The sequence below is a fragment of the Alnus glutinosa genome, chromosome 11 (genome assembly GCF_958979055.1).
Source record: "Alnus glutinosa chromosome 11, dhAlnGlut1.1, whole genome shotgun sequence".
Lineage (NCBI taxonomy): Eukaryota > Viridiplantae > Streptophyta > Magnoliopsida > Fagales > Betulaceae > Alnus > Alnus glutinosa.
Window position 1 is genome coordinate 73,149 of NC_084896.1, and position 27,989 is coordinate 101,137.

Sequence of the window (27,989 nt, forward strand, 5' to 3'; positions counted from 1 at the left end):
GTAAAATCACCGTTTATCTCAAAAGTTTAAGTTAACAAGAATATTTAATCAATAATTTAACACTTGCCCTCACCAATAGGCTAAAACTCTATTTTAATAGTTGATGTTCAATACGTAAAATATTTAATTGAAATGAGAGTTAATGATGAATCAAGGTTCAAACTTCGAAATTAGGATATTTAGCTTTAATACCATATAAAATCATTATTTATCTCAAAAGCTTAATATCATAAAAATAAATAATTTAATCAATATTTTTCTACCGATGCTTTACAACCAAGTATCCCAATGTTCCGGACTTGCGGTCCTTCTTTCCGTATCGATGCTTTTCACACACAAACATATGCTTTACCTCAAAAAGGACAGCCAAATTCAGCGTGATAGCGAAATTTATCTTCAATCTCTGCCACATTCCCATTTTGTAGCCTCATAAATCTTATATAGCGTGTCCTTTGTTTCTCCCATATAGGCATATATGGACTCGTTCTAATTGTGGTTTTTTTTTTTTTTTTTTTTTCAAATGTAGATAAAGTTGGATAAATAAATTGACGGCCTAAAGGCATCTGTACAAAGCAACATCTAAAAAACAAGGGCTGTGATCGTTGAAAAGCATTTCCCTTGTGGTATATAATACAGTTGGGAGGGTATATTTAATGTGATACCCGAACGTTATCTTCCTCCACACGTTTTCCTGTCTCTACAGCACACCCAAATGAAAACTAGGTGAAGAAAGTCAGTGGGATAAATGATAATTCCTTCATATCAGCACCAGCATATCGAGCAATTGGTTGTTCTCCTATGTCATGCTGAGGAAGAGCAGTTGCATCATTGCCATAGAATCAAGTGTATGCTTTCAAGTTAAAATACAGAATCATCTGAAACAGTGAGACCTTGCTCATTTTATGAATTTTCTTCGCCAGTCTTTATGCTAGCTTCAGGGTCTTGCACCGGCCTGCTTGCTTGAAATCATTCATGGGACATTAATTTTTTGACTTTTTCTTTTTCTTTTTTGCAGAGCATAATTTTCGAATTATAGTTATTGTTATATCTATTGCAGAGCAATTGAAGTATGAGTAGGAGAAAATCAAATGTTAAAAGTATAATTGTGCAGACCTCTCATGTCTCTGTTCCCAGATTCATTCTTTATGTTTAAGATAGTACGTGTTTTAGCTGCTGTATTTATTCTTTGATATTTGAGCTGAGGGAAATCTAGTGTCGAAATTAAATAGTTCCAATAGTTAAATCTTCTTTCAGGCCTCTTTGAGCAGATCTACTTGTGAGCAGTACCCTAGCAATATAGACTACATACATATCTACCCCATGATCTATCCAGCTAGAACTACTCCTTGTAGCTGTAACATAACATATGTGGCCATGGGGAGCACTCAGGTCTCGTAGAGACCGTCTTTTGACTCCATAAAAGTGAAGCAGGTTCATTTTATTCTGGTAGGTTGTTCTTTATATAATTCACTGAAGAGACGATTGGAAAATGGAGAAACCGAGAGCAACACCATCTGCAAGGCATCAATTTTCCGGTGTAGATGAGCGGAGATCGGTTGAGGTTTTCGGATTGCCAGTGAGTGATGATGTTAGCACTAGCAGGAAGAGCGAGGGAGGTGAAATACAAGATCAGGGTGGATTAGAAAGCACTACTTTTGATTCTACTGTGAGCAGTACAGAGCCGGGCGTGAGCAAGTGGATGGCATTTGAGAGAGAGGCCGTCAGCAAGCCCGACAATTCCAATTATTCTTCAGCTTCTTCTTTGAGTGATCGAATTATAAAAACTGAAGCTGGCATAGCCGAAAGGAAAGCAGAATGGGGTGTGGTGGTGAAGTCAGACGTGGGAGAGGGTAGTTTGAAAGCAGTAGGGGGTATGAACCTGATGGGGAGGTCATCACGCGATGGAGAGAGAGTCATTGGAGCGGCATCGACCAGGACATCGGATGAATCCAATTGTGGATCTGAAAAAACATCAGGGGCCTTCCCGAGGGTATCACAAGAGTTGAAGGAGGCTTTGGCAACATTGCAGCAAACATTTGTTGTCTCCGATGCCACAAAACCAGACTGCCCCATTATCTACGCCAGCAGCGGCTTCTTTAGTATGACCGGTTATTCTACAAAGGAGGTTATTGGAAGGAACTGGTAAATTACCATTTATACTTTCTTTTTGGGATTTTGGATACTACCGAGATTCGTATATTTATCGGTATAGTAATTATTTACTACCACCTAAATATATAATTTTTCACCATCTTGTTTATGTTGTAAGGTAGTCCCCCACTTTAATTTATTTTTAAAAAATAAAAAAACTCAAAAAGTAGTGGGGAATCATCTTGTCATATAAGCAAGATAGTGAAAAGTTGTATATTTAAGTGGCATTGAATCATTATTTTTATCGGAAATGTTAGAGCTCCTTATTTCAGGGTCTTTCTATGCCGATGGCACCTTATTTTTAATTAAAAAAAAAAACTACAACTTGATTTCTCTCACTTATTTTTATTAAAATAAAAAATTTTCATGTCAGCATAAAAAGACTCAAGAAAAACTCTAGAAAGAGTTCGAGCCGTTCTCATTTTTATCTTTTAACTATCTCACAATATTATTTTAAATGAAAAATACATATAACCTCCTTAAACTATCATCTAATTGTTAATATCCCTAAAACTATCAATTGTGTGAATGATATCTCAAAACTACTAAAAAAATGTTAATGTCTCATCTAATGATAAAAAATACACTTTATAAAATTATTAAAAAAAAATATAAAATAACAAAAGTTATAAAAATAAAATAAAAAATAAAAAATTGATTGATTTTTTTTTTTAATTTTCAGTTATTAAATGGATATTCACATAACAATTTCAACTAATTTTTTATTTTTGTTAACAAAAACTAATTCAATGGTTACGTTGCATTGTGATTTAATTTTGAGTTAAAAATGTCAATTACTAATGTTGGATTAGCACTATGGGACACGCGTGAGATGAGCCTCCCTCTCTAAACCGTTTAGCTACCCTTTTTCTCAATGTTATTTGTTTTTGGGTGCTACACTAATAATATTTTTTAATTAAAATAAAAAGTGGAACCTTTAAAAATTTAATCAAGAATAGATACATACTTTATAAAAAGTCATATTAAATGAAATCTACTTATTTATTAATTATGTGAGACTACGGCAAAAGCTTCAGAAACACTCAGGTCACGACCCAAAGATGAATATACTTAAAAAAAAAAAAAAAAAAAAGAAGAAGAAGAAGAAGAAGAAGAATATAGTCTGACAGTTCTGAAACGCATAACTTGCCTCGACAAAGGGCTGGGGAAGTGAGGAGGAATTTTCATCGTCTTTGTCAAAGAAATCAAACCTCTCGATACACACCAGCATTGTTTATTGCTTTTTGATCTTTACGCTTCAATCCATTCTTTGTCTGAGTTTAGCAGTGGGCGCCAAAATGGAAAGAAAAGAAAATCCTCCGAGAAAAATGATGAAAATTGAGCAGTGACAGTGAAGGGTTTTTTGGGTGCAGCCGATTTCTTCAGGGACCGGAAACAGACCGGAATGAAGTGGCCAAAATACGAGATGCAGTTAAAAATGGGAACAGCTACTGTGGCAGGCTCTTTAACTACAAGAAGGATGGTACCCCTTTCTGGAATCTTCTCACTGTCACCCCTATCAAAGATGACCGTGGCAATACCATCAAATTTATTGGGTAAACGTCTTTTTTCTTTCTTTCCTTCCTTTTATGTTTTTGAATTCGCGAAAATCATTTTTTCCTTTTATCAATTTGATGCTGTATGTTGGTTCTTGAACATATACAGATGCTATGCATGCAATGCAACATGAATGTCCATGTGTAGGCATACATGATTTCAATATTAGAATTACTAAAAGATGAGATGGCTTAGAAGCCGCCTATTAAATTGTCCTCTTTGCCAACTACAACTGTAGTGCCTTTTATTACCGTCAGCTCAGGCCTTGGCGTATTTCTTCCTCTTCTCTGTCTCTTTCTCTTTGCACGAGTAACCCGTTTAAGCAAACTTTGGTATTCTTTATGATTGATACTAGTCTTGTCCATCGAATCAAAACCACCTAAGGTGGACGTTGGAAATGCCTTGCCTACAAAAAGAGAAGGCAACAAGGAGAAATTAATGTATGACCAAGAAATATCAAGCGTACAGATCTCAGCAAACTGAGTTTTAATGGAGATAGAAACTCTGGGCTCAATAACGCCCACAAGGCCACAAGTTGACTTACAGTCTAAAATCTTAAACTTCTCTGTATTAGTTGTTATTGTTGGAAGAATGGTTAAAATATATTGAGGTATGCCAGGGGCGTGAAGTTTCTGTTCTCTTACTTTGTCTTGGTGTGTCTTGGATTAAAACGACTATATCGAACCTCATTCATTTAAAAGTTTGCATTAACTTGAGATGTTTTACATGTGCATAAATCACCTCAAAATGTAATCTTGTGGTGTTTAATTAGCATTCATGTCACATTTTTTTTTTTATTAATATTTTAGGCATGTTACTTCAATTAATATGCTTTCATAAGAATCTCATGATTATTTCAAACAAGGATTACTGCTGGGTACTGAATTCCTATTGCCCAATTTGGGCATAAAGAACCTCATATGTATTTAGAAAGCGGAAACTCCACCACACTACTCAATGAATTTAATGGGTTTAACAAATTTCTTAATTTCACGTATACCATCTTTTGAGTGCTGAGTTTAAAGATGCTCCTAAACTACATTTATCATTATTGACGCTTGATGATTATTATAGCTTTTCTAAACTTGGTAATTTTTTTATCATTGAGTCAGATAACAATATATCTGAATTAACAAAATACATGGTCGTAAAAAGAATTTCTAATTTTTGTTGTCCATTTTAATCATGACAGGAGTTGTTTACCGCAATATTTTCCTTTTCTTTGAATTATGATCTTAATTTTGTCTTATTCTGAAATTTTATGGATGTTGTTCCTGCAGAATGCAAGTGGAGGTCAGCAAATACACTGAAGGTGTTAATGAGAAGGCACTACGGCCAAATGGGTTGCCCAAGTCGTTAATTCGTTATGATGGTAGTAAGCATGTGTACCCACTTTGTTATCAGATGTGATTGTGTCTTCACTTAATCATTATGTTTTCATGCATGTCAGCTCGTCAGAAGGAGAAGGCTTTAGGTTCCATCACAGAGGTTGTCCAGACTATAAAACATCCGCACTCTCACGGTTTGAGTCATGACAATGCCAGCAAGCTTGAAGGACAGGAAAGTTTCAACCTTGATTATATTCTGCCGAAATCTGCTGATATTCAGAATATGAGTACACCTGGCAGACAAACTCGTCAATTGGATTCCAGGGGTGATGTGTCTCATCCAAGTTCTTGTCTGGAAGCAGACAAGAAATCTAGAAAATCAGGACGCATTTCCTTAATGGGGTGAGTTTTATGATTTACCTTTGCTTCATTTTGGTAAGGCTGATGCTAACTGTAAAATGTAAAGGATTTTGACAGTATGTCCATTGGTCTTCATTACTCAAATGTCTTGTTCAAGGATGGCTACGGATGTCCTAGCAGGACATATGACTCCTTTTAGAAGTGTCAAATTTCTTATTTGATGTGTAAATTTCTCCTGCAGGTTCAAAGGGAGGTCTCCCAGCTCTGTAGGGAGGCATGAAGAGAAACCAATTGTTGAACCAGAGGTTTTGATGACTAAAGACATAGAACACACTGACCGTTGGGACCACGCTGATAGAGAAAGGGATATACGCCAAGGAATTGACCTAGCAACCACATTAGAACGCATTGAAAAGAACTTTGTGATCACTGATCCTAGACTTCCTGATAACCCAATTGTAAGATGAAAGCCAATTACTTGTTTTTATTCAGACTACGGAAAAACTTTAGATAAATGCTCCAAAAATCAGAACTTGGGTAGTTTATCATTTGATGCACTGCGGCGCATTCATTGCTTTCTCTCTCTTTTCTTCATGTTTATCTTTTTATCGTGCTTGAATTATTCAGCGCATCTTGCATGTCAAAAGTCCATTTTAAGTATGTAAACAGGGTATTTCATAGATGTAAAAAAGATGCTTCTCTGAAGTTTCTTGCTGCAAGGTGCTGCCCAATTTGTAAAATTGCTGTCATCACACCTTACTGTATGTTTACTTTCGTACTCTGCATGATCATGTAGCACTGCTTAATATTAGAAATTACTAATAATTATTCTTTCATAATTAAGAAATCATTAGTATCAGTAATAACATTCTTATCAACTAGAGTTACATCTGCATTTTTTTATATCTTAGATAATATCATATACAAAATACGATACACACTCCGCATAGTACATAAAGTGTCATGGTTCTAATTTGCAATTGTATGTCACTTAGACATGGTACACATTTTATCTCGAAATTGATCTTAATTGTTCATGTGCAGATATTTGCATCTGATAGCTTTCTTGAATTGACAGAGTATACACGCGAAGAAATTTTGGGAAGGAACTGTAGGTATGAAAGTACTATATTTTATATCTTTATTTAGTTAGTATTTTAAATGTGTTTCCATCTCACTCCCATTTTAGGGGCCTGCAAGTTGGACTCAATTTTCTTGCACATATCATAATATCTTTCCATTTTTTTTTGGGTGACCGTTCCTTCTCATGTGTGTCTCTCTGATTATACAGTGTAACATTGTACTTTAAAAGCTTTTCTTACTCTTTTGTTGCAAATAGTTACAGGCAAATGCTTCATTTACTTCATCCGTTAGATTAATTTAGAGTAAAACTGTCTGCTAATCCATTAATGCTTTATAATTCTTCAAGTGGATTCTTATGTTTATTGGAACATTAAAATTCCAAAACTTTTATTGAACATCTTGGACAGGGGTAATGTGAAATGTTTTACGAGGTATGGGGGAAGATAAGTATGTTAGTATGTCAATGATTTCAAATGTTGTTGAGAGATTAGAAGTAGACTCCTTCGCTGGTAGCTACTTTACTCATTCATCAAAGATTGTTAAGATTGTTTTTAGAATTTAGAAGGCAGATATTTTTTTTGATATTCGCGCCTCTACCATATTCATGCCCCATTTGACGCACTGAAAAGCTTGGGGACTGTAGTTTGAAGGTCTAGTCTATATTCTTTTCAGGTGGGCCATATTACTTGCTGAAACTTGAGTTATATTAAAACTTATGATGATTGTCATTGCTATAATATTTTTTTTAATGATTTTTCTGATGTATGAAATTAGCATGGCATTTTTGTTTCATAAATCATTATTCTTATCGCTCCTATCTTGTTATTTTCCACTTGTTTGGAAAGCCCTCGATCAATAACGCCAGTTTTACTCTAATTTGTCTCATCCATTTTACAGGTTTCTTCAAGGACCCGAAACAGATCAAGCAACTGTCTCAAAGATAAGAGATGCCATTAGAAAACAAAGGGAAATCACTGTTCAGTTGATCAATTATACTAAGAGTGGTAAGTAAATGCTTTTGATATTTAGTTAAATTATTTTTTAGGGAAAATACACTTTATCCCCCAAAGTATCACCACTTTTGCATTTTAGCCTCTAAAGTTTTAAAAGTGACACTTGAACCCTACAAACTTCCAAACTGTGACAATTTAGCCTATCCATTAAGTTTTTTTGTCTGTATAGACGGAAATTAAGTCTCTTGTGTCGCACTTGTCTTTTTAGCCCCTAAACTCCCAAAAATTTAGCCCCTAAATTAAGTCACGTGTGTCGCACATGACTTTTTAGTCCTAAAACCCCAAAAAGAGAAAAATACAAAAACAAAAGCAAAAGAAGGGGGGGTGGGAAGAGGGAAAAATTTGGGGGTCGCCCCCAATTTTATTTTATTTTTTTATTTTTAACACTTTAACCCCCATGGCATTTTGGGGAGTTTAGGGGCTAAAAAGTCACGTGACTTACATTTTGTCCAAATAAACGAATGAGCTAAATTGTCACAGTTTGGTACTTTGTGGGGTTCAAATGTCACTTTTTAAACTTTGGAGGTTAAAATGCAAAAGTGGTGATAGTTTTTTTTTTTTTTTTGGGGGGGGGGGGGGGGGGGGGGCTAAAGTGTATTTTCCCTTTATTTACCATTTCACGTCGCTTGAAAACTAGGAATTGTAGTGCATTTGGTTTGAATTATCGTATAATATATAAAGTCTCTTTAGGGTTTAGGTTTTTTTTTTTTTTTTTCAAGATATCATCTTTTATTTTGTTTTATTTTTTAATAATTTCTATGGGTTGCGCCCCTTTGCGCCTTTTGAATATACTTATCAAAAATAATTTCTATCATGATAAAATTCTTATGATTTCATGACTTTCAGGAAAAAAATTCTGGAATTTGTTTCACTTGCAACCTATGCGTGACCAAAAGGTGACTGAGATTATACTAAATCAAATCTTGGATTCAATATCCATTGAATTAGGATGTTAATTCCCTTTTGAGTTTTTCACTTGAGGCCCATGTAACTTTGGTAGGGTGAGCTTCAATACTTCATTGGTGTCCAACTAGATGGAAGTGATCATGTGGAACCTCTGCGCAACCGGCTCTCAGAGAGAACAGAGCTAAAAAGTGCGAAGTTGGTATGTTTTTTTTTTTTTTTTTGTAAAAAAACATTATTTTATCTTTTGTTGTCTTTTAGGATTGCTGTAAAAGTACCTATGTTTTCATAGAGATGAGTGGACATACCAAGAAAGATAGAATAAGGAATGGAGATATCCATTAAATATTGGTGATGGTACCTATTGAGGAAAAGATGAGGGACAATTATTCAAGGTGGTTTAGCCTATGCAACAAAGACCAATGATTGCACCAGTTCAAGTTAAATGAGTGAAGAGCGTAGAGCAAGCCCAAAATAATGTTAGTAGTAAAGTGGCACACTAACGGAATCTGTCAAGTGTTTTGACGGAATTTGACTGCAAGTACTAAATTATTATTTTGGCCTATCCTGAAGACCTCTGAATTATTTTTTATATCACAGAAAACGATTTATAATTTAAGCCAATCATAAGGACTGATTTTGCATTTATCCTTATCTTTTAGACAACTTATAAGTGAGAGTCCAAGGAATTACCCAGGTTCTAAACAGTAGAAGACATTACTCTTGTTGCAAATTGTTATTGCTTATCATATAAAACAACTATAAACATTTATATGGAGGGTTTGTCTGAGAATTCAAGTGTAGTTGCATTTATAATTACATATTCCATAGTTTTTAATCAACCGTACTATATTTTGTGCCGCTAAAAACTGTGTATCTAGGTTCGGTAGAAAGAAAGACCTCATTAATGACGAAATTAAACATATGAAAGTAAGAATTTGGTGATTGTCACTACTAGCATGGGTATTTAAAATAGCACTGGTGAAACTCAAATGATTATTTCACCAGTGCCAAGTGCATCTTTTATCTCCATTAGTTTAGGTTATATTTTGATATGAATGGTTTCATTTTTCTTTTCCCCTTCTTTTTCAACATTTTTCAATGCTTGTTTCTCTTTTATCAGGTCAAAGCCACTGCAGAAAATGTTGATGAAGCTGTCAGAGAACTTCCTGATGCCAACTTGGTAAGGTACTTTTTTTGCTTCATGTTCAGACTGATAATCAATGACGCATTTGTCATTGCTTTAAAAGATTTGCAACGCGGTTTTACTTATCAGAATAATAGACTATATTTAAGTTATCTGGTCACCAATCCTTACAATTTGATACCTCTAAAGTTCAAACAGGAATTATGTGAATCATTTGACTTCATAAAATTTCCTCAGACTAGGGATATTAAATGTTCTAACTGAAATATTGTAAACAAGCTTGATTTACAATTTTTTTTTTATTAAAAAAAAACCTTATATCTCAGTTTCAACATCTCAATGTTTATGATTTTGAAATCCCCAACAGACACACAAATAAGCAGTGATGTGATTCAGAAACTCTGAATACATGTTATGGCATGAAGAATTTGTCTGCTCTAAATTCTTTCATAAAACTATAGTTTAGAATTTGCACAAGTATTTGTAATTATGGATAAGAATTCATTTTGTATGATCTTTATCTTTTAAACATTTTAGATTTTTGATATTTCTATCTTTTAATTTTTGGTACATCTTATATTTCATTGTTGATGAGATCTGGTTCTATTTCAGCAATTATGTTGGTTAATAGCTGATACAAATTTTATATTCTACAATTTTTCAGAGACCGGAAGATTTGTGGGCAATTCATTCTCGGCCTGTCTTTCCAAAGCCTCACAAGAAAGAGAGTTCTTCTTGGCTAGCAATACAAAAGGTACCACTTAGTAAAAGTTAAAATTGCACTGTATCACATTCTAATACCATTCAAATGTTATTTCTCATCAAACTTATCTTGTATATTGAACTTCAATTTGTTGGGGATAAGGATTTAATGAGTTGAGAAAAGAGCTAATCTAGTTGATTTCATTATTATTGTTACCATTACCAATATGTGCTGTCATATATATAGCTTTTTTACATTTGATGCCGTCAACCGTAAGTGTGCAGGTTCTATCATTGAGAAATTTCATCTGAAACTGCTGAGGCTTTGGACCATATCCAAATCTACCCTCAGAGGACCCTGCTTGGCAGCACCAACACTGGATAAAGGCCTATAGAACTATTAATAAGGGTCTATACAAAATTTTGGAGCTTCATTAACTACTCATTTATACCCAGTAAAGCATAATTTGAACACATATCATTCAGGCCATTACAACACAATATATTCGTTTGAAGCATCTACTTCAACAATGCATTTGACATATAATGTACTTTCCTAGTCCTAGTTGTAATGAGTTTGAGCTCCTTTTTGTAGTAATTCCTTTGCCTTTCATACTTTGATGATATAAGGAGTGTCATTTCTCCTTTGTGGTTAACCTTTTCATGTAATAGACTCAGGTCCTGATAACTTCTACAATATTTTTAAGAGAAATTTTGCCCTTGAAGCACAAAAGAGTAGCACATATTTTTAAGTCATGCTTCAAGTCTACATTAGATTTGAGCTCTTGGTGCTATCGATGTCCTCTATATGGAGTTATGTTTCTTAGGAAGTCCTAAATTGATTGTCTATGGAGTTGAATATGGATCTATATATTAGTTGGGCATTCCACTTAATAGCTTAATATTTTAGGCTAAGTGGTCAAATATTTTTTTTGATAGGTAATCAGAGAAATTTTATAAAAAGTGTAAAGGCTCCCCTAAGCATACAAAAAGAAAGTGGTCAAATATTTTGGTATCATACTTGAAGATCATCTGTCAAATCTTGTCTCACCTCTATTCCTACCATTTAATTTCAAACGTCTATGTGTTGGTCCCACTTATAATGAGAGACATTTCTATTTTAATTACGCATACAATTTTGAGCCTACTCATGAGAGAGGTTGTTAAAAAGCCCTCATTGATTAGGGGTGTGGTTTGGTATGAATTTATATACTAGTCCAATTAATAGTTTAAACTTTTGGGAACAAGTGATAATTTATCATCATTATATTACATAAATGCAATTCGATATAGACTTCTATGCTAGTTTGACCTCTCCATCTAATAGCTTAAACTTTTGGGATAAGTACTTATTTAATGACATTTTAATAAATGTAAATGATGGTTTTTGACAAGTATCACATGTATCATGGATTGTACTTTTTAGTGGTAGGCTCTGCAGGTCTTGAAGATTTATAATTACAAATTGCTACTCCTTGAAATCCATATACGTTGTTTGTTAAATAGTTATGTATGTTTAGGTATCTTACAGCTGTCTTCTTTACTAATATTTCATTATTTCTTCCCTTCTATCCCTTTGTGTTTCTTAGATCACTGCATGCGGTGAAAAACTTGGGCTACATCATTTTAAGCCCATAAGACCATTGGGTTGTGGAGATACTGGCAGGTACAGTGCCTTTTGCAGATGAGATTGAAATAGATCGTCTCAATTCAGAAAACTTGTTGCAAAATAATTATTTTTGATAAGTATAGCAATATAATTATATACAAGTTCCAAATTATTGCCTGTCTAATTGTGTGTCTGTGTCCATTTTGATATTTTATTTATAACTATTTATGACATATGCTATTCTGCTTTTTAGTGCGCATACCATGTTTTGCTAGGAACAATGGAAGGGGGGACATGCTCCCTTAACCCCTTCCATAAGGGTAATTTAGGTCTCTGAAAACAGATCTTATAATTGTCTTACCTTAGAGAATGTTGTATTCATTTTATGGCCAGTGCCGTCTTCCTTTCTTCCCTCCTTATGGTTACTTCAGATCTCCTTAATAATCCTATACTTTGATTCACAAATCCAGATCAGCTAATTGTTCTTGGATAGCACATTCTTCGTTCATGTTCCCTGTATACGTTTGTCTAATCTACTTTTGAAGACACTTTATATGCCAAAGAATTCCTGCAAGGTTTTTCTGTTGCCATCTACCACTCTTGGTCTCATGATCTCATCCACCAAGACAGATTAATGAGCACAGCATTTAGTAGGAATCCTTTACCCGTTAAACATGCAAAACTAAAAAACCATAGAATATAGAGCTTTTAGATGTAAATATCATATTCTGCTTGCATTAAGGTAAGCAGTAGGACTGGAATGGTACAGGAATAAGTGCAAGACAGGGTCTAATTCGTTTTCATCGGTGTTCAGATTGTAAACAAAATATAGAACTAGGGTGAAAGGCCTTAAGCACTTGATGCTTAGGGTTTAGTATTGATATGATATTTATAAGGATTTACAAGGGTATAGTATGCCGTGTATGATAAACTGTCATAGATTACATAAGGTAAGGATCAATCTATTCTAGGAAAGTAAATATGGCAATATAGCCGTTGAGTTACAAGAGGAAAGTGCGAGAGAATTATGAGAGACTAATGCTAGCTGTAGGTTTGATATGGAGAGGATATCTGATTGTGTGTTTGTTGGGGAAGATTGCCTTGATTCACGGCTGATTGGTCTAGGGTTTGTGTGTTGTTTATGAGTGAGGTTGAGTTGGTAGAGGCGGCTGCTGAGTGGGATCCGGGTATGTGATGTGAGTTGATTATCATATCCTTAACACCCCCCCGCAAATTGATGGGAGGGACGACCGGAAGTTTGTCATGCAAGAAGCAGAAGCGGTCGACGGTGAGACCTTTGGTGAAGATGTCGACAAGTTGGTCAATGGTGGAGAGGTAGCGGAGCTGAATATCTTTGTTGAGAACTTTTTCCCGGATGAATTGGACGCCAACTTTAATGTGCTTGGTTCGGGCATGAGAGACCGAATTGGAGGAAATGGCAAGAGCGCCTGATTTATCACACCAAATTGTTGGAGGAGATGGCAAGGGAAGCTGTAATTCTTTGAAAAGCATGCGGAGCCACATGGCGCGATACTTGGCTTCGATGCTTGATCTGGAGACGGCAGTTTGTTTCTTAGCGGACCAGGAGATGAGGTTGGAACCAAAAAAGATACCATACCCAATGGTGGAGTGGCGATTGTCAGGGTTGCCGGCCCAATCGGATTCACAGAAGCCGTGGAGGGTGAATGAGCCTTTGGTATAATGAAGACCCGAGTCGATGGTGCCTTTGAGGTAACGAAGGACCCGTTTAGCTGCTGTCTAGTGGATTGAGGTGGGAGCTTGCATGTGCTGGCAGAGCTGATTCACGGAATAGGCAATGTCCGAGCGTGTGAGAGTGGCATATTGGAGGGCCCCAACTATTTGACGATAGTCGGAAGGGTTGGGGAGTAGGTCACCATCATACTTCGACATCTTGGAACCAAAGATGCAGGGGGTGCGGTAGGGCTTGGAGTCGGTCATGCCAGCACGGTGGAGAAGATCCTGAATGTATTTAGATTGCCTGAGATGAATGCCCCAGGTGGTTTGGATGCCAAGGAAGTAGGAGAGGGAGCCAAGGTCCTTCATGGCAAAATCAATTTGGAGTTTGCCAATAACCGATTGCATGGAGGCTTCATTGTTGCCTGTGACAATAATGTCATTGACATAGACTAAGAGAAAGATGTGAGATCCGTTAGTGTGAAAAGTAAAAAGAGAAGAATCAACTTGAGAACTAGAAAATCCAATTTCTAATAAAGAGGTAGAAAGCCGGGTGAACCAAGCCCGGGGAGCTTGTTTGAGACCATAAAGAGCTTTGTGCAATTTGCACACATAGGTGGGGAACTGAGAGTCTAAAAATCCTTGAGGCTGTTCCATATAAACATCTTCATCAAGGTAACCGCGAAGGAACACATTGGAGACATCCAGCGGTTTGATGTTCCAATCAAACTGGACGGCTAAAGCAATGAGTAACCGAATGGACAGGGGGTTTAATGACAGGGCTAAAAGTATCATGGTAATCAATTCCAGAAAGTTGATCAAAGCCTTTGGCGACGAGACGAGCTTTGTAACGGTCAATACTACCATTCGGCTTTTGTTTAAGCTTCTAGACCCATTTGTTGCAGACAACATTGTGTTGGGAAGGTCGGGGACAAAGGGACCAAGTGTGTTGGAGAGCAAGGCTTGGAATTCAGCAGTCATGGCAGCAACCCATTCGGGTTGAGATGCAGCCTAACTGTATGTGGAAGGAGAACAGAGGTATAGGAGACTAGAGGATGTTTGATAGCATGAAAGGTGGTGAAGTTAGGATAAGTTTTGGGTTTGGAGGACCCAGTTTGGGATCGGGTGATAGGACGGTTGCTAGGGGCCACGAGGTGGGTAGGGAGGGAAGGAGCAAAAGTAGGGGAGGGGATGAGAGCAGGAGGTGGGGATGGAGGCAGTGAGATAGAGGTAGAGGAAGGGGTAGGGCAGGAGGTGGAGATGCAGGGGGAGGCAGTGGGGTGGAAGTGGATGTGGTAGGGATGGTAGATGGAGATGCAGGAGAAGGCAGTGGGGTGGAAGTGAGTGGAGAAGATGAGGGAGTTGAAGAGGAGGAGGCAGGGAACGATTGGTGGGGAGAAGGTAGGGGGAAAGAGCTGCAGGTTGAAAGAAGACGAGAGTACTTGGGGTTGTAGTGATTTTAAAGGAGCCTTGGGAGAGAGATGGTGTTTTGGCTGGAAATTTGGTTTCATCGAAAACAACATTGCGGGAAAGGTATATTTTATGAGATTGGGGATCAAGGCACTGGTAGCCACGTTGATTGGCACCATAGCCAAGAAATATGCAAGGTTTGCTTCGAAAGGATAGCTTCTGCGCAGCATAGGGACGAAGAAGGGGGTAACAGAGGCAACCAAAGGCGCGTAGGAGTGTGTAGTCGGGTTCTTTCTAGAAGAGTTTGAAGAAAGGTGAGGTGTTTTGTGTGACTGGTGAGGGCAAACAGTTGATAAGAAAAATAGAGGTAACGAAGGAGTCGACCCAATATTTAAGGGGTAATTCGGATTGAGCCAGCAGGGTTAAGCCGGTTTCAACTATGTGTCTTTGTTTCCTCTCAGCAATACCATTTTGCTGAGAGGTGTGCAGGCATGTAAGACGGTGAAAAATGCCATTTTGGCTCAAAAATTGTTTGAAGGTGGTGGAGGTGTATTCTCTACCATTATCAGTTTGAAAATATTTAATAGATGGGTGTCCCAATCGCTGATGCCAAACCATGTCAGTGGTTTTGACACCAAGGAGAGCAGTGAACCTGGGTGTTTTGTTCAAGGAATGGGGGTGCAACCGGATGGGGTACAACCCATTCCACTAGGTCCGTGGAGCAGAACCTTCTCTGTCAAATTGTCCTTCACAGTGAAATCAATATCAGTTAGAGCAAACCAGCATTTGTTGTCTTTACAAAATTTATTAATAGAAAGCAAGTTGGTGGAAGCAGCAGAGCAATGTAAAATATTTGAGAGTAGTAGTTTAAAAGATGCAGAATTAGGGGATTGGACAATGGAAGAACCGGTGTTGTGAATAAGCAAGCATGTGCCATTATCGACACCAACAGTTTCTGAACCATCAAATGGTTGAGGGTCGGTGAGGAGGGATGAGTCGGCTGTGACATGTGTGTTAGCACCGGAGTCAGCAGGCCAGTCTTGATTTGCAAATTCTTCTTTAGTCTGAGCAGTCATGGCAACAAGTTGCATTGGTGGGTGACGGCTTTGGTAGGCGTAGTCCATACGATGATAACAGTCTAGGGCACGGTGACTAGTTTTGCCACAGATTTGGCAAGGAGAGTATTGGCGTGGAGGCTGGGCAGCATTGTTGGTGTGGTAAGGTCCAGAGGAAGCATTCAATGAGGGTGGGGTTGGATGTCTTGGGGAGTAAGAAGTTCAAGGAGATGGATGGCAGAATTGACCAGGGGGACGTGGGAAGGGTTTGGGTTTCCAGAAGTTATTGGGGTTGGGACGGAAGTTGGTAGGACTATGGAAATTGTTGGGCCGATGAGGTGGTCTAAAACGGTTGGCATGAAGGGCAAAGGATCCTGCTTCAGGATTAAGGGTCTGCTGCTGGTTTTGAAGGAGAATTTCATGGCTTAATAATTCGGATTGGAAGTCATGAGAGGTGGTTTCACAGTCACGCAAAGTAAAAGTAGTAACAAAGGAGTTGTAGGTAGGATTGATGCCATTAATAACAAATGAGATGAGGTCATCATCTTCAACCGGTTTTCCCACGGCTGAGAGTTCATCAGCCCAAGATTTGGCTTGGCTAAGGTATACAATGCAGGTTTTGTTCCCTTGTTGCAAGCTTTGTAACTGACGCTTGAGACGGGAAATTTTGGACTTGGATTGTGTTGCAAACTGTGTTGCCAAGTTGCTCAGGCGAGCTGCGATGTTTTTAAACTATACATCGAAGGCACCAATGAAGGAGCTAGTGAGTAGATAATAAGATTTAGCAATTGCTGATCTCTTCGCAGCCATAAAACATAGGCTGGATTCGGAACTTCACCATTGCCAGCTGCATTGGCAATGAGTTTAGGGGGACATGGGTTTGATCCTTCTAGTAAGCCTTGGAGTTCATAACCACATAAGATAGGTTGAAATTGAGCAACCCATCCGAGATAGTGAGGTCCCTCCAATTTGATGCTTCCAAGTTGGGTGATATTGGGCATGAGATCGGAAGTAGTAGAAATGGCGGCGGTAGGAGTGACAGTGGCCATGGATGAGTATTGGTTGTTGTAGGCTCTGATACCATGTAAACAAAATATAGAACTAGGGTGAAAGGCCTTAAGCACTTGATGCTTAGGGTTTAGTATTGATATGATATTTATAAGGATTTACAAGGGTATAGTATGCCGTGTATGATACATTGTCATTGATTACATAAGGTAAGGATCAATCTAATCTAGGAAAGTAAAGATGGCAATATAGCCGTTGAGTTACAAGAGGAAAGTGCGAGAGAATAATGAGAGACTAATGCTAGCTGTAGGTTTGATATGGAGAGGATATCTGATTGTGTGTTTGTTGGGGAAGATTGCCTTGATTCACGGCTGATTGCCTTGATTCACGGCTGATTGGTCTAGGGTTTGTGTGCTGTCTGTGGAGGCGGCTGCTAGGGTTTGTGTGCTGTTTATGAGTGAGGTTGAGTTGGTAGAGGTGGCTGCTGAGTGGTATCCGGGTATGTGATGTGAGTTGACTATCATATCCTTAACACAGATAAGTAATTCCTTAAGATAGTTTAGACATGCACAAAGAAGTCAAATGGCATGAAGTAGCGCAATCTTTGAGACCTAAAAATAGTATAAGTTGGTGTGTCCAAGATGATTTAATTAAATAGAAAAAGGAAAATGAAAAGGCATTTGGATCCCATAAATTTTGGAAGGTTCTCAAAATCTATGTTTTAACAGAAGAATTGCTCTTTTTGATATGAAGAAGAGGATTAATTTTATGGACTCCAGATAGGGGAAGATATGGTCTTGGTAATATATTTTCACTAACAAAAATAGGTTTAACTCTAAACTAAAATTATGTAATATGTAATGCCTCATCCCTAGGCATCATGCTCAAAACTTGAAGGAGAATGTCATGCAACAGTAACCCTTGGTAGGTCTCTCCTTCAGTATTCATCAATCCAGTGGCTTCTCATATCCCTTCTCTCTTTCTTTCTTTTTTTCTTTTTTTTTTTTTTTTTGTGCTGGTCTGTTTTATCTTGAAGGAAAATTGATTTATTACTCCCTTGTTTCGCACTTGGTGGTTCACCCATGTTTTTGAAACTGGTGTGTAATATTGCTATATATCTCCAGGTGACACAAAGGTCTTGTTTGACATCCAAAGCATTAATGTAAAAATTGGATTCTTTGGTCCGCTTTTTGATTAAATTACTTTGGTATTTGTTGCAGTGTTCATTTGGTGGAACTGAAAGGTACTAGTGAACTGTACGCTATGAAGGCAATGGAAAAGTCAGCAATGCTGAACCGTAACAAGGTCTGAATGTATAAGAGGACCATATCATATTTAGTTTCCTTCTAAAGCAATGTAATCCGGTTGCCGTTTAACTGTCTGATTGATATATGCTACCTGAAATTAACACAAGCTTTTGTGCTTTTGCTATATTAAATCACCAATTATACCAAAAGTATAAGATAATGGGAAAGGTTGGATTGAATCATTTAATTTAATTGTCTTACACATCCTCTAACGTGTGGGCCTAAACTCCCCCCCTTAATAAATAGAACCCAACACATGAAATACTTAATAGAAATGGATAAACTATGGAGCAAGGGGTTGAACTTGGAATCACTATACTAATACCATGTTAAATCATCAATTACCCAAAAAGTGTAAGCTGATGAAAAATAATGAATTAATAATTTAATTAATATTCAACATGCTATAACTGTTATTTCTTAAATGTGTTGAATGCAAGCATTTGCACTATATAAAGAATATTTATTTGGCAATTCTTTTGCGTTTTTGTGTCACCTAAACCCTCAATGACTTTTATGGAGTCTGCAAGAAAGTATTTGGTTTCAGTTTCTTTTACAAAATCGATACATTTCATGATTTAGTGCCTTGGAATCCATGGCCTTATCTTATTTTTGAAAGTTTTGTGAATGTCATAAGCTCTTGATAAATCAAAGACACATGTGCACTCCTAAAATCATATCAATTATATATGTCTATGAAAAGTACACATTTGTTTGGAAATCAGTTAATGCTTAGTGAAATTATTTTACCTCAAACTAGTCACTTTGCTAACTCTGACAATTCAATTGCGATGAAGCTTGTTTGAAAATTTCTCTATTTTGTCAAATGTGATTTAAGTCATAAATCAGTAGGATTACCATTCCATTATTTTGCTCTGGGGTGAAGGACTTCAGCCTTTATGGTCCATAGCCTTGAATGAAGCCTTGATGGTGAACTTATTGTCTGCTAGGAATCCAGCCTATTCCCTGTTGCAGTGTTCTTAAAATTGGTCAGTTAATGGTGAAAGTCTGTGTCATTTATAATAGATTCTTTTCATAGATTGAATATTTATTGCAGTTCCGGATTGTATGGAAATTCACATTAAAATCTGCATCCCATGTTCAAAATTGGATACCGTAATCCACCAAGTTATTTTCATTACATGTGTTAATTTCAAACTTATGTGTATTATTCATCTAGTAGCAGACCTTGCCCCAGCAAACTTATTTATCATTAACATAATAATTCCCTATTCTAATCAGATTTCATGTTTTCTTCTGAAGATTAGTCTATCAATTTCTAGTCCATTCTATAAATCAAAATTAGGAAGTATATTATCAGAAAAAATCCTTTTGCATACCATCATTGATGTTAACGTAGGAATTTTGCTACATGGTTCACTCACACGTGCTTAGATATGCACTCTCTTTTTAGTTTTTGGAGAAGAGTTAGTTCATATCACTTATTTGCCCTAAGGGTCTTACATTATTGTGGGTGTTGTCCAGGTTCACCGAGCATGCATTGAGAGGGAAATCATTGCACTACTTGATCATCCTTTTCTTCCAACACTTTACACTTCATTTCAGGTCTACTCATTTTTGTTTGTAATTATAATTTTCTCTTACTGAACTATGAATATCTGTATGCTCAATTACATTTATGTCTATACACATGCATGTAAGTATAGTCCATGAATGAATACTTTTATCTCATGATTTTGAAGAGAATTGAAATTATAATTGCAGCCTGAGCTGAAATTGAATACCAGAAAGATTCTAGACTATATAGTTTTTCAAGCTCACAAGCACTCCAACACTGACGCAACTGATCTAATCATGCAAGCATCCTAATTTACACATTAGTCAAGTTGTATCTTTTAAACCTTTGCTATGTACTCACACTAGTATTCGTTTTCTGTACTGAAAGAGGTTGTATTTGTAATATGCTGGACTGCCTGATATATATCCAAGAAGTATTGCTTTTCTTGCCAGATTTTTTTAAAAAATATATATTTTCAGAATTTGGATTTTTTGATGGAGTATTGAATACTTATTGGGAGTATCCAAGAGTATCAGTGCCTTTATAGAAGTATCTGAGTTACATTGCAGACAAACAATATAAAAAAATAAACATTGATGTGGCAATATGATCTAACATACTTCATCGATGCCAGTATGGAAATTTTCCTTGTTGGTTGGTAGTACTGATTAATAATGCATTTGAGTTTACTGATGTCTCTTTGTCTCCTCAGACCTATACACACGTTTGTTTGATAACAGACTTTTTCGCTGGTGGAGAATTGTTTGGCGTGCTTGACAAGCAGCCTATGAAAATTTTTAAAGAGGAATCTGCAAGGTACTCTAATGTTTGTACACATTTAAGTGCCAAAGCAACTCGTAGCCTTACTGTTCTTTTAGAAATTTACAGTATAGAATAACAGATTTTAGCTAGTTGAAATTCTTGATCGTACTGAATTTTCGCTACTATCGAAGTTGAGATAAATTATAGCATTAGGTTGGTGCAACTAGAAATGTAATGATTTCAGATATTCCTTGCAAACTGTCTCCACACTGGGTTGTTTGTTGTTCCACTGGTCATGTGAAGCACATATACATATTGACTCTTTGTTCTTAGGAGTTGTGGATTTCTCTTCATTTTTCAATTGAAACACTCAAAACATCTGATTCTGATCCAGATATCTGTACACTTCTTATATACTGGACCTTTAATTATTTCAGTGCTAATTTATATTGATATCTAGGTTCTATGCGGCAGAGGTCATCATTGCCTTGGAGTACCTCCACTGTTTAGGTATTTTGATCACATGAGAATCTCTAGTGCCCTAGCTCTGATTTTACTATATCAATTTAGTTTTTCTTTCCTTTTCTTTCGTTTACTTGTATAATGAATTGAAGGAAACCGGTGGGAACTTATATATGCGAATGCTTCCTGAGTCCTAAACTACCATTAATGGGAGGGACAAACATCACCAAAACTACCATTATTTTCTTCTCTATAATCGGGATTCCTCTCTTTGGGTCAGATACACACACACACACACACCACATGTGTGTTTGTATCTATGCATATATGTATTATGTATTTGCATATGTTCGTATGTAGAATTGAATGTGATTTCTAAGGTGGGAAATACAAGTCTCGGTAGGTAGTTGTAGCAGAGAAGTACCTATTTTAACTATTTTTTATTCATGTTTAGCTTGGTGGGTAGTTTTAGCAGAGATAGGATGTTAAGATGGATAAGCTAAAAGCAGAATTTGTGTTCCCAAATCCTTGATAGTTAGGATGAGGCACAACGTGATTGACAAATTTTTTGTTGTGTACATGCATATTTGCCGTGTGCTGCCTGTGTTTGTGTAAATATTATTGAGTTTATCATACTACAATTTGTCTGTGGTTTCTTCCCCAAAGCAGTGATTTAGACAAATTGAAACAGCCTCAAGGGTTTTGCTAGACTTGTTGCTACAATGCGCATCAATTTCCCTTACTTCACAAATCAATTGATCTCAAATTTGATCAATGCAATATACTCCCTTCCTACTTGTTGGTCCTTTATTCCCCAAAATTTTGAATGTCCAAAAACATTATTCACTTTAAAAAGTCAATGTACAAACTTTTAATAACTTTCCTAAGTCACTCTTTAAATTTATATGAGAAGTCAATATCCTCTTTTCATATGCTTTATTTGAGTTTAAATTAAGGAGGGTAGTTTTGGAAAACATATATCCTTTTATTTGAAAGATAACACATTAAATGATGTCCATTAAAATGTTGGATTTTCTAAGCAGGACCAACAATATGGGATGAAGGGAGTATAGCGTTTTAAAAGATATCAACTTGTGAATTCCTCGTACAAGAGGTTTCGTTATCAAATTTTTCAATGACATATAGGCCTGTAACTAAAGTACGAGTTACTTGACAGTTACATTGTTTTCTTATAATATTTAATTCAAAGGATAATACAAATGTTAAACTATAACTTGTTTTGGGGTACATATTTAAGAATCTCTGCTGTTAAGCATTGGTCCATCAAAACCTTGTTAGATACTTTGAGTTTCTGCTCATGTTACAGCTGTACTAGAGTAGCCTAATTATCTAGCATGTCAGTTAATACTTGTAAGCATAACAAGCTTGACTGAATGGATATCAATCCACATCAATTAGGAAGAAGAGATTTCGTATTCCACTTATTATTTTCTTCCCGTACCTTTGTACAGGAATAATTTATCGTGACCTGAAGCCTGAAAATATCTTGGTCCAGAAGGATGGGCATATCGTGCTAACTGACTTTGATCTGTCATTTATGACATCGTGTAAACCCCATGTATGTTACATTTTCTGTCAGAAGATTTACTGCTTCACTTTTTCTTTTCTTTTTTTTGGATAAGTGATTTACTGCTTCACTTTTTATAGACTCGTACATGAGGTTTTTGTGTTTCCTAGTATAGGGTTACTGGTCTTCATCGAGTCAATGAAGCCACCATAAATTGACAACAAAAAATAACAATACATTTAAATTTAAAAAAGAAAAGCTAGTCAAAGAGTTGATTGTTCGCAGGAGAGCAATCAACTGCTCTTTCATGTTGAAGGATCATGCATGGAAAATCTAAATTGTTTCTTCGGCATGTTGTGTGATTGAAGCCAGAAATTTTCATGTCACTCATATTCTTCTCAATTGTATATATCTCTTTTCATGAAATGGTCGAAGTCTGTGGTTCATTTCCACCTTTGTGGATTAAGTGTTTTTGCTTCTCTTTCTTGGTTCCATCAACTCATCCTTTTTGTTCTGTCACTATATTAATATTAATCCACCATTCTTTTTTTACTAAAATACGGTGAAAATTTTCTTTGGATCTCTTCTTATCGATTCTGAATATTTTTTGTTCCATCAAATGTTGGGAATCTGAACGACATTATCTTCTTAGTGTTGCATTTATGCTTGATAATTACTGGATACTTCAGAATTACTGACTGCTCTTACATGCTACTATGTACTGCAGATTATAAAGCATCCATTACCTAGTAATAGGAGGAGATCTAGGAGTCAACCACCACCAACATTTGTTGCAGAACCAGTTGCACAGTCGAACTCATTTGTTGGAACCGAAGAATATATTGCTCCTGTACGGTGAATCTTCAATTGTGCTAAATGTCCATGTACTTCATGCAACTTCTAGTACTTCATTTCATATCAGATAAAAACATGGTTTTAGATTCTGTCAGATTCTAGAATTCTTGGGAAATTCTTCAAACAAACTTTTATGGAATGTTTTAAATGTATTAAATGGGTAATATTGAGGCACCAATGAAATGATTATTGATAAATAAACTTTTATGTCCTGCACGTCCTTGATCTGCTTCATGTCCTTTTGCATGCAACAAATTTCTAAGGAATATGCTTCCCTGTACATCGCTGGTCTGCATCTGCAAATTAAACATGCTAAAGGTCTATAGAAAGTTAAGGAGAAAGGAAATTATCAGATCCGTTTTTTCTGGAGGGTTCTAAAATAATTGAAAAGAAGTAAACTAAGTGTCAGTAGGCTATATTTACAGAAATATTTATGAAGTATAAAACTTTCTTTGTCCCTCATTCATTGAATATTTTGAAGCATACCTTTTTTTGTTAAATAGTGAAAGCTTGCTCCAAAAGTTCACTTCCTACTGCCATTGCTGGATTCAATCCAAAATGGAACTCAGCTTTGATGTCCGATATAGATTTATTTTTAGCTTGGGCTTTTCATAATTGGCAGGAAATATGCTTTTGTTTCAGAACATGCTAGCTGCATACAATTGCATATCCATACCATTTTGTAGGTGTTTACTGCTGACATAATCCTGTTCATATTTAGCAGCAAATAATTGCATAACTACAAATAAGATCTGCTAATAGTAATTAGTATTTTATACACTAATTTCTTTTCAAAGTTCTCATAAATACTTGATTTCAGGAAATTATTACAGGTGCAGGACATAGTAGCGCGATTGATTGGTGGGCTCTTGGTAAGCACATGCTCAATCACGATATATGACCATTAGGTGTTTTGGCAGTTATTATTATCATTTACATAATTTTTTATTTTCTTACTTTATTAAATGATATTCAAATATCTTTTTCACTTGGTTTAAAGATTCATCTATAATGCCTCTGAAGCTGTAAGTTTGTAGATAATTCATGACATAAAAATAACATGCTTTTGTCAACTATCTTTCCTATGTTCATCCCATTAGATTCTTTTTCCTCTTGGTTGTAATACTTATGGTGAAAATTGTCTTTTGAATTTGTTCGCATTATTGCAAAAGACGTGCAAATGATAAATGTTATAGCACTGCAATGAGCACATGCATTGGAGGCATAAGGCTCTAGTACTTCGATCTTTTTTAAAAAAATATATAAATAAAATTTAGTAAAAAATTAGAAAGAAAATACCAATTAACAAAATGGTTTCATGGACAATCTTGAGCGTATTTAATTTTTTTAAAAAGAAAAAAAAAAGAAAAAGAAAAAAAATTATCAGCTTTTCGTCATTATCTAATTATATCAACATCATCATGAATAACAAAGTATTTAACAATCCAGGGAAAGCGCTAGCCACATTTGCTATCACTCTAAAATGATTAATCAATTTGAAGCTTCCTTATAATCACTTATAAAGCCATGTTTCACATAGTAAGTAAGCAATGTGAGACTTAATACCCAATACCCATGAGTGTCTTTATAAACCAACTACTCTATATGGGCTACTCTTCTTTCCAATATGGGAACAAGGTGTTACAATTTCCCCCCTTAAACCTCTGACATCCTCGTCAAGGCTTCCAATAGGACATTAGGGCCACGTCATGCAGTGTTCCAGTACCACGTGGCATTACTAGGTGACTCTGATAACATTTTAACAATTCAGGGAAAGCGCTAGCCATATCTGCGCTATCACTTCAAAATGATTACTCAATTTGGAGTTTTCTTAAAATTACTTATAAAACCCAATTTCACCTAGTAAGCAATGTAAGACTTAGCACTCGTAAGTGTCTTTATAAACCACTTTCTTTATGTAGACTATTCATCTTCCCAATATGGGACACTAACCATATCTGTGCTATCACCTCAAAATGATTACTCAATTTGGAGCTTCCTTAAAATCTTTTATAAAGTTCAATTTCACCTAGTAAGTAAGCAATATGAGACTTAGCACCCATAAGTGTCTTTATAAACCATTTATTCTATGTAAGCTACTCATCTTCCCAATATGGGACCAAGGTGTGACAATGAGACTTATGCCTCATGATTTGTGGCCTAAAAGGCACATTTTTTTAAAAAAAAAAATTGCATTGGCTAATGAGGTGTATGCATTATGGGATTCCTATTAATTTTTAAAGCATCAAGGCATTTTAGGACGGCCACACTCTGGAGCTAGCCTTGTTTATTCTGACAACAAATGTGTTTTCTGTTTAATTTGCTCCACCAAGAATAATAATTTTGTATACCTTCTTTGTCATTAATGCCTAATGATTCATGTTTAAATTCAGGTGTCTTGTTGTATGAAATGCTCTACGGTCGTACACCTTTCAGGGGAAAGAATAGGCAGAAGACTTTCGCCAATATCTTGCACAAAGATCTGACCTTTCCAAGCAGCATTTCTGTAAGTTATTAAATCTATAATGAGCTTGCATTATGTGTAGGAAAATCCTTGTTTTACCATCCAGCTGGAGTTTTTTTTTTTTTTTTTTTTCTATATTAATTTTGATGATGTTGACCAATTGAGTGGGGTAATTCTGGTCAACTTGACATTAAGATGAATTGTGGTCAACTTGACCTTGATTTCATCTTAACATGAAGAATGTAGTAAGAGGTTGTTAGGGTTTGATGTACATGTGTATTCTGGTCATTTTAATATTTCTCAAACCTATATAATAAAACATGTGTGAGGTAGGCTACGTGAGAACTAACGTGCCTCTTCTTTCTCTCCAAAGTTTTCATGCAAACTCTACACGACACCTTTGAACAGCAAAATTTGCAGATAACCTGGTTTCAGTCTTAAATCCTATTGTGAAAGAAGCGGGAACACTTTTTGAAAGTTGAGAATTTTAATATAAAAACTAACTCAAGGTTGTAAGCTAACATTTGAGTCTAAAAAGTTCGTTTTGGTAAGTAAGCAATTCATTCCGCAAGCAAAAACTGACAAGAACAGGCAGTACCCCAGAAATCACAACAAAAAGTGAGTCTTACACACTATACAAACTCAAAGGGCAAAACAAAAACAAAATCTGTGCTTAAATGACTGAAATTATTATCAGGGAAGTGCCAACAGCAGTACTGCTAATTGCTCTTCACTTTGCTGATGCCACTAGTCTTGCACCTCAAACTCCAGCTGGTCTCCTTAACTTTGGCTGCTAAAGAAACATTGGTTAGAAGTTCGAGCAAGTTGCACACTGTAAATACAGTTAATTGAAAACCCGCAATTTGTTTGAATCAATCTTCATCAGAAAAGCATAATTTAAGGCTCTGTTTACTTTAAATGCATCCCAGAATCAACTGGCAATTAGCTTCTTGAATGATTGGATTTTTCATATTAGGGATGCATTATTCAATCTTTTTTCTTGGAGCTTCCCTGCTGATTATGTAGCAGCTGACCTTTCTTCCTTAATGCTCCAGGTAAGTCTTGCAGCCAGACAATTGATTAATGCATTGTTGCAAAGAGACCCTGCTAGCCGTTTAGGATCAAATACTGGTGCCAATGAAATCAAAGAACACCCTTTTTTCCATGGAATTAATTGGCCTCTGATCCGCTGCATGGTAATAGTGCTGCAATTTTTTAATTAATAACTGGTTCTTGGAAATTTGATACTGATTTTGAAAGCCTGCTGAGGAATTAAAATAATAATAATAATAATAATAATAATAATAATAATAATAATCTTTCAGAGGACTCTTACATGCTATTGTTTATGTTACAATTACTTGTCTTGATCACCAGTTTGCTTGTATGCAGAGCCCACCACCGCTAGATGCGCCTCTTCAATTCACTGGAAAAGATCCAAAGTCCAAGGAATTGCAGTGGGACGATGATGGAGTGCTTGTTCATTCTATGGACATGGAGATTTTCTGAAGGTTCACATTGATTATTATATAAAATTAGATCGGCATTATGCCTTTCTTTTTGCTGTTACTGAAAACATAAACCAGAATATTGAAGTGTCTTTATCCGCTTGAGATAATTATTATCTTTTTCAGTCTTGTGCGTGTCCCATTGTGGACAAAACGTACAGCTGCTTAAAATTAGTTTCATGCACTTGATTGTTTACAGCATCTTTTAGGCTTCACACTCATATTTTCTGCATCAACTGTGCAGGCTTCTTTATAATGTTAGCTAAACCAAAATCATGAGATGTCGGTCCTGCCTTTCTCTCTGACGAGGAGGGAGTTACCTCAACTCAGAAACTAGAAATTTCAGATTATAAAGGGAAGAGAAACAGCCATTGGGATGGATTTCAGAGTGTTTTTTTTCGGTTGGCCAAGGAAGAAGGAGGTGTATGAGATATCCACGACGAAATTAGCACTTGGGACAGCCTCTATACCATTGTATTGGTAAATATTTCGTGGAGATCCAATTTTATCAGTTAATAAATGTTCAAAATAAAAGCACAATTCATCAGTATCCAAGCACGTCG

General features: G+C 36.2%; 1 protein-coding gene across 7 annotated transcripts; it reads left to right on the top strand.

Annotated features, from left to right (window-relative positions):
- The first annotated feature begins 652 nt into the window (after positions 1-652).
- LOC133882047 (phototropin-2) lies at positions 653-27,976 on the top strand. Of its 7 annotated transcripts, XM_062321140.1 has the most exons (25): positions 654-883; positions 1,016-1,157; positions 1,255-2,142; positions 3,525-3,707; positions 4,989-5,080; positions 5,159-5,438; positions 5,638-5,854; positions 6,441-6,511; positions 7,377-7,483; positions 8,339-8,388; positions 8,493-8,597; positions 9,519-9,578; positions 10,207-10,296; positions 11,834-11,910; positions 18,242-18,326; positions 19,814-19,894; positions 20,560-20,663; positions 21,070-21,119; positions 22,544-22,650; positions 23,327-23,449; positions 24,275-24,326; positions 25,848-25,960; positions 26,974-27,114; positions 27,311-27,429; positions 27,671-27,976. In XM_062321140.1, exons 3-24 carry the CDS (start codon positions 1,490-1,492, stop codon positions 27,425-27,427), a joined length of 2,958 nt encoding a protein of 985 aa, XP_062177124.1. In that variant the 5' UTR covers positions 654-883; positions 1,016-1,157; positions 1,255-1,489; the 3' UTR covers positions 27,428-27,429; positions 27,671-27,976. The 7 variants fall into 7 exon arrangements, with proteins under 7 accessions (XP_062177129.1, XP_062177124.1, XP_062177126.1 ...); XM_062321142.1 differs by lacking the exon at positions 1,016-1,157; XM_062321144.1 differs by lacking the exon at positions 1,016-1,157 and having other exon boundaries at positions 1,432-2,142.
- The last annotated feature ends 13 nt before the right edge of the window (positions 27,977-27,989 follow it).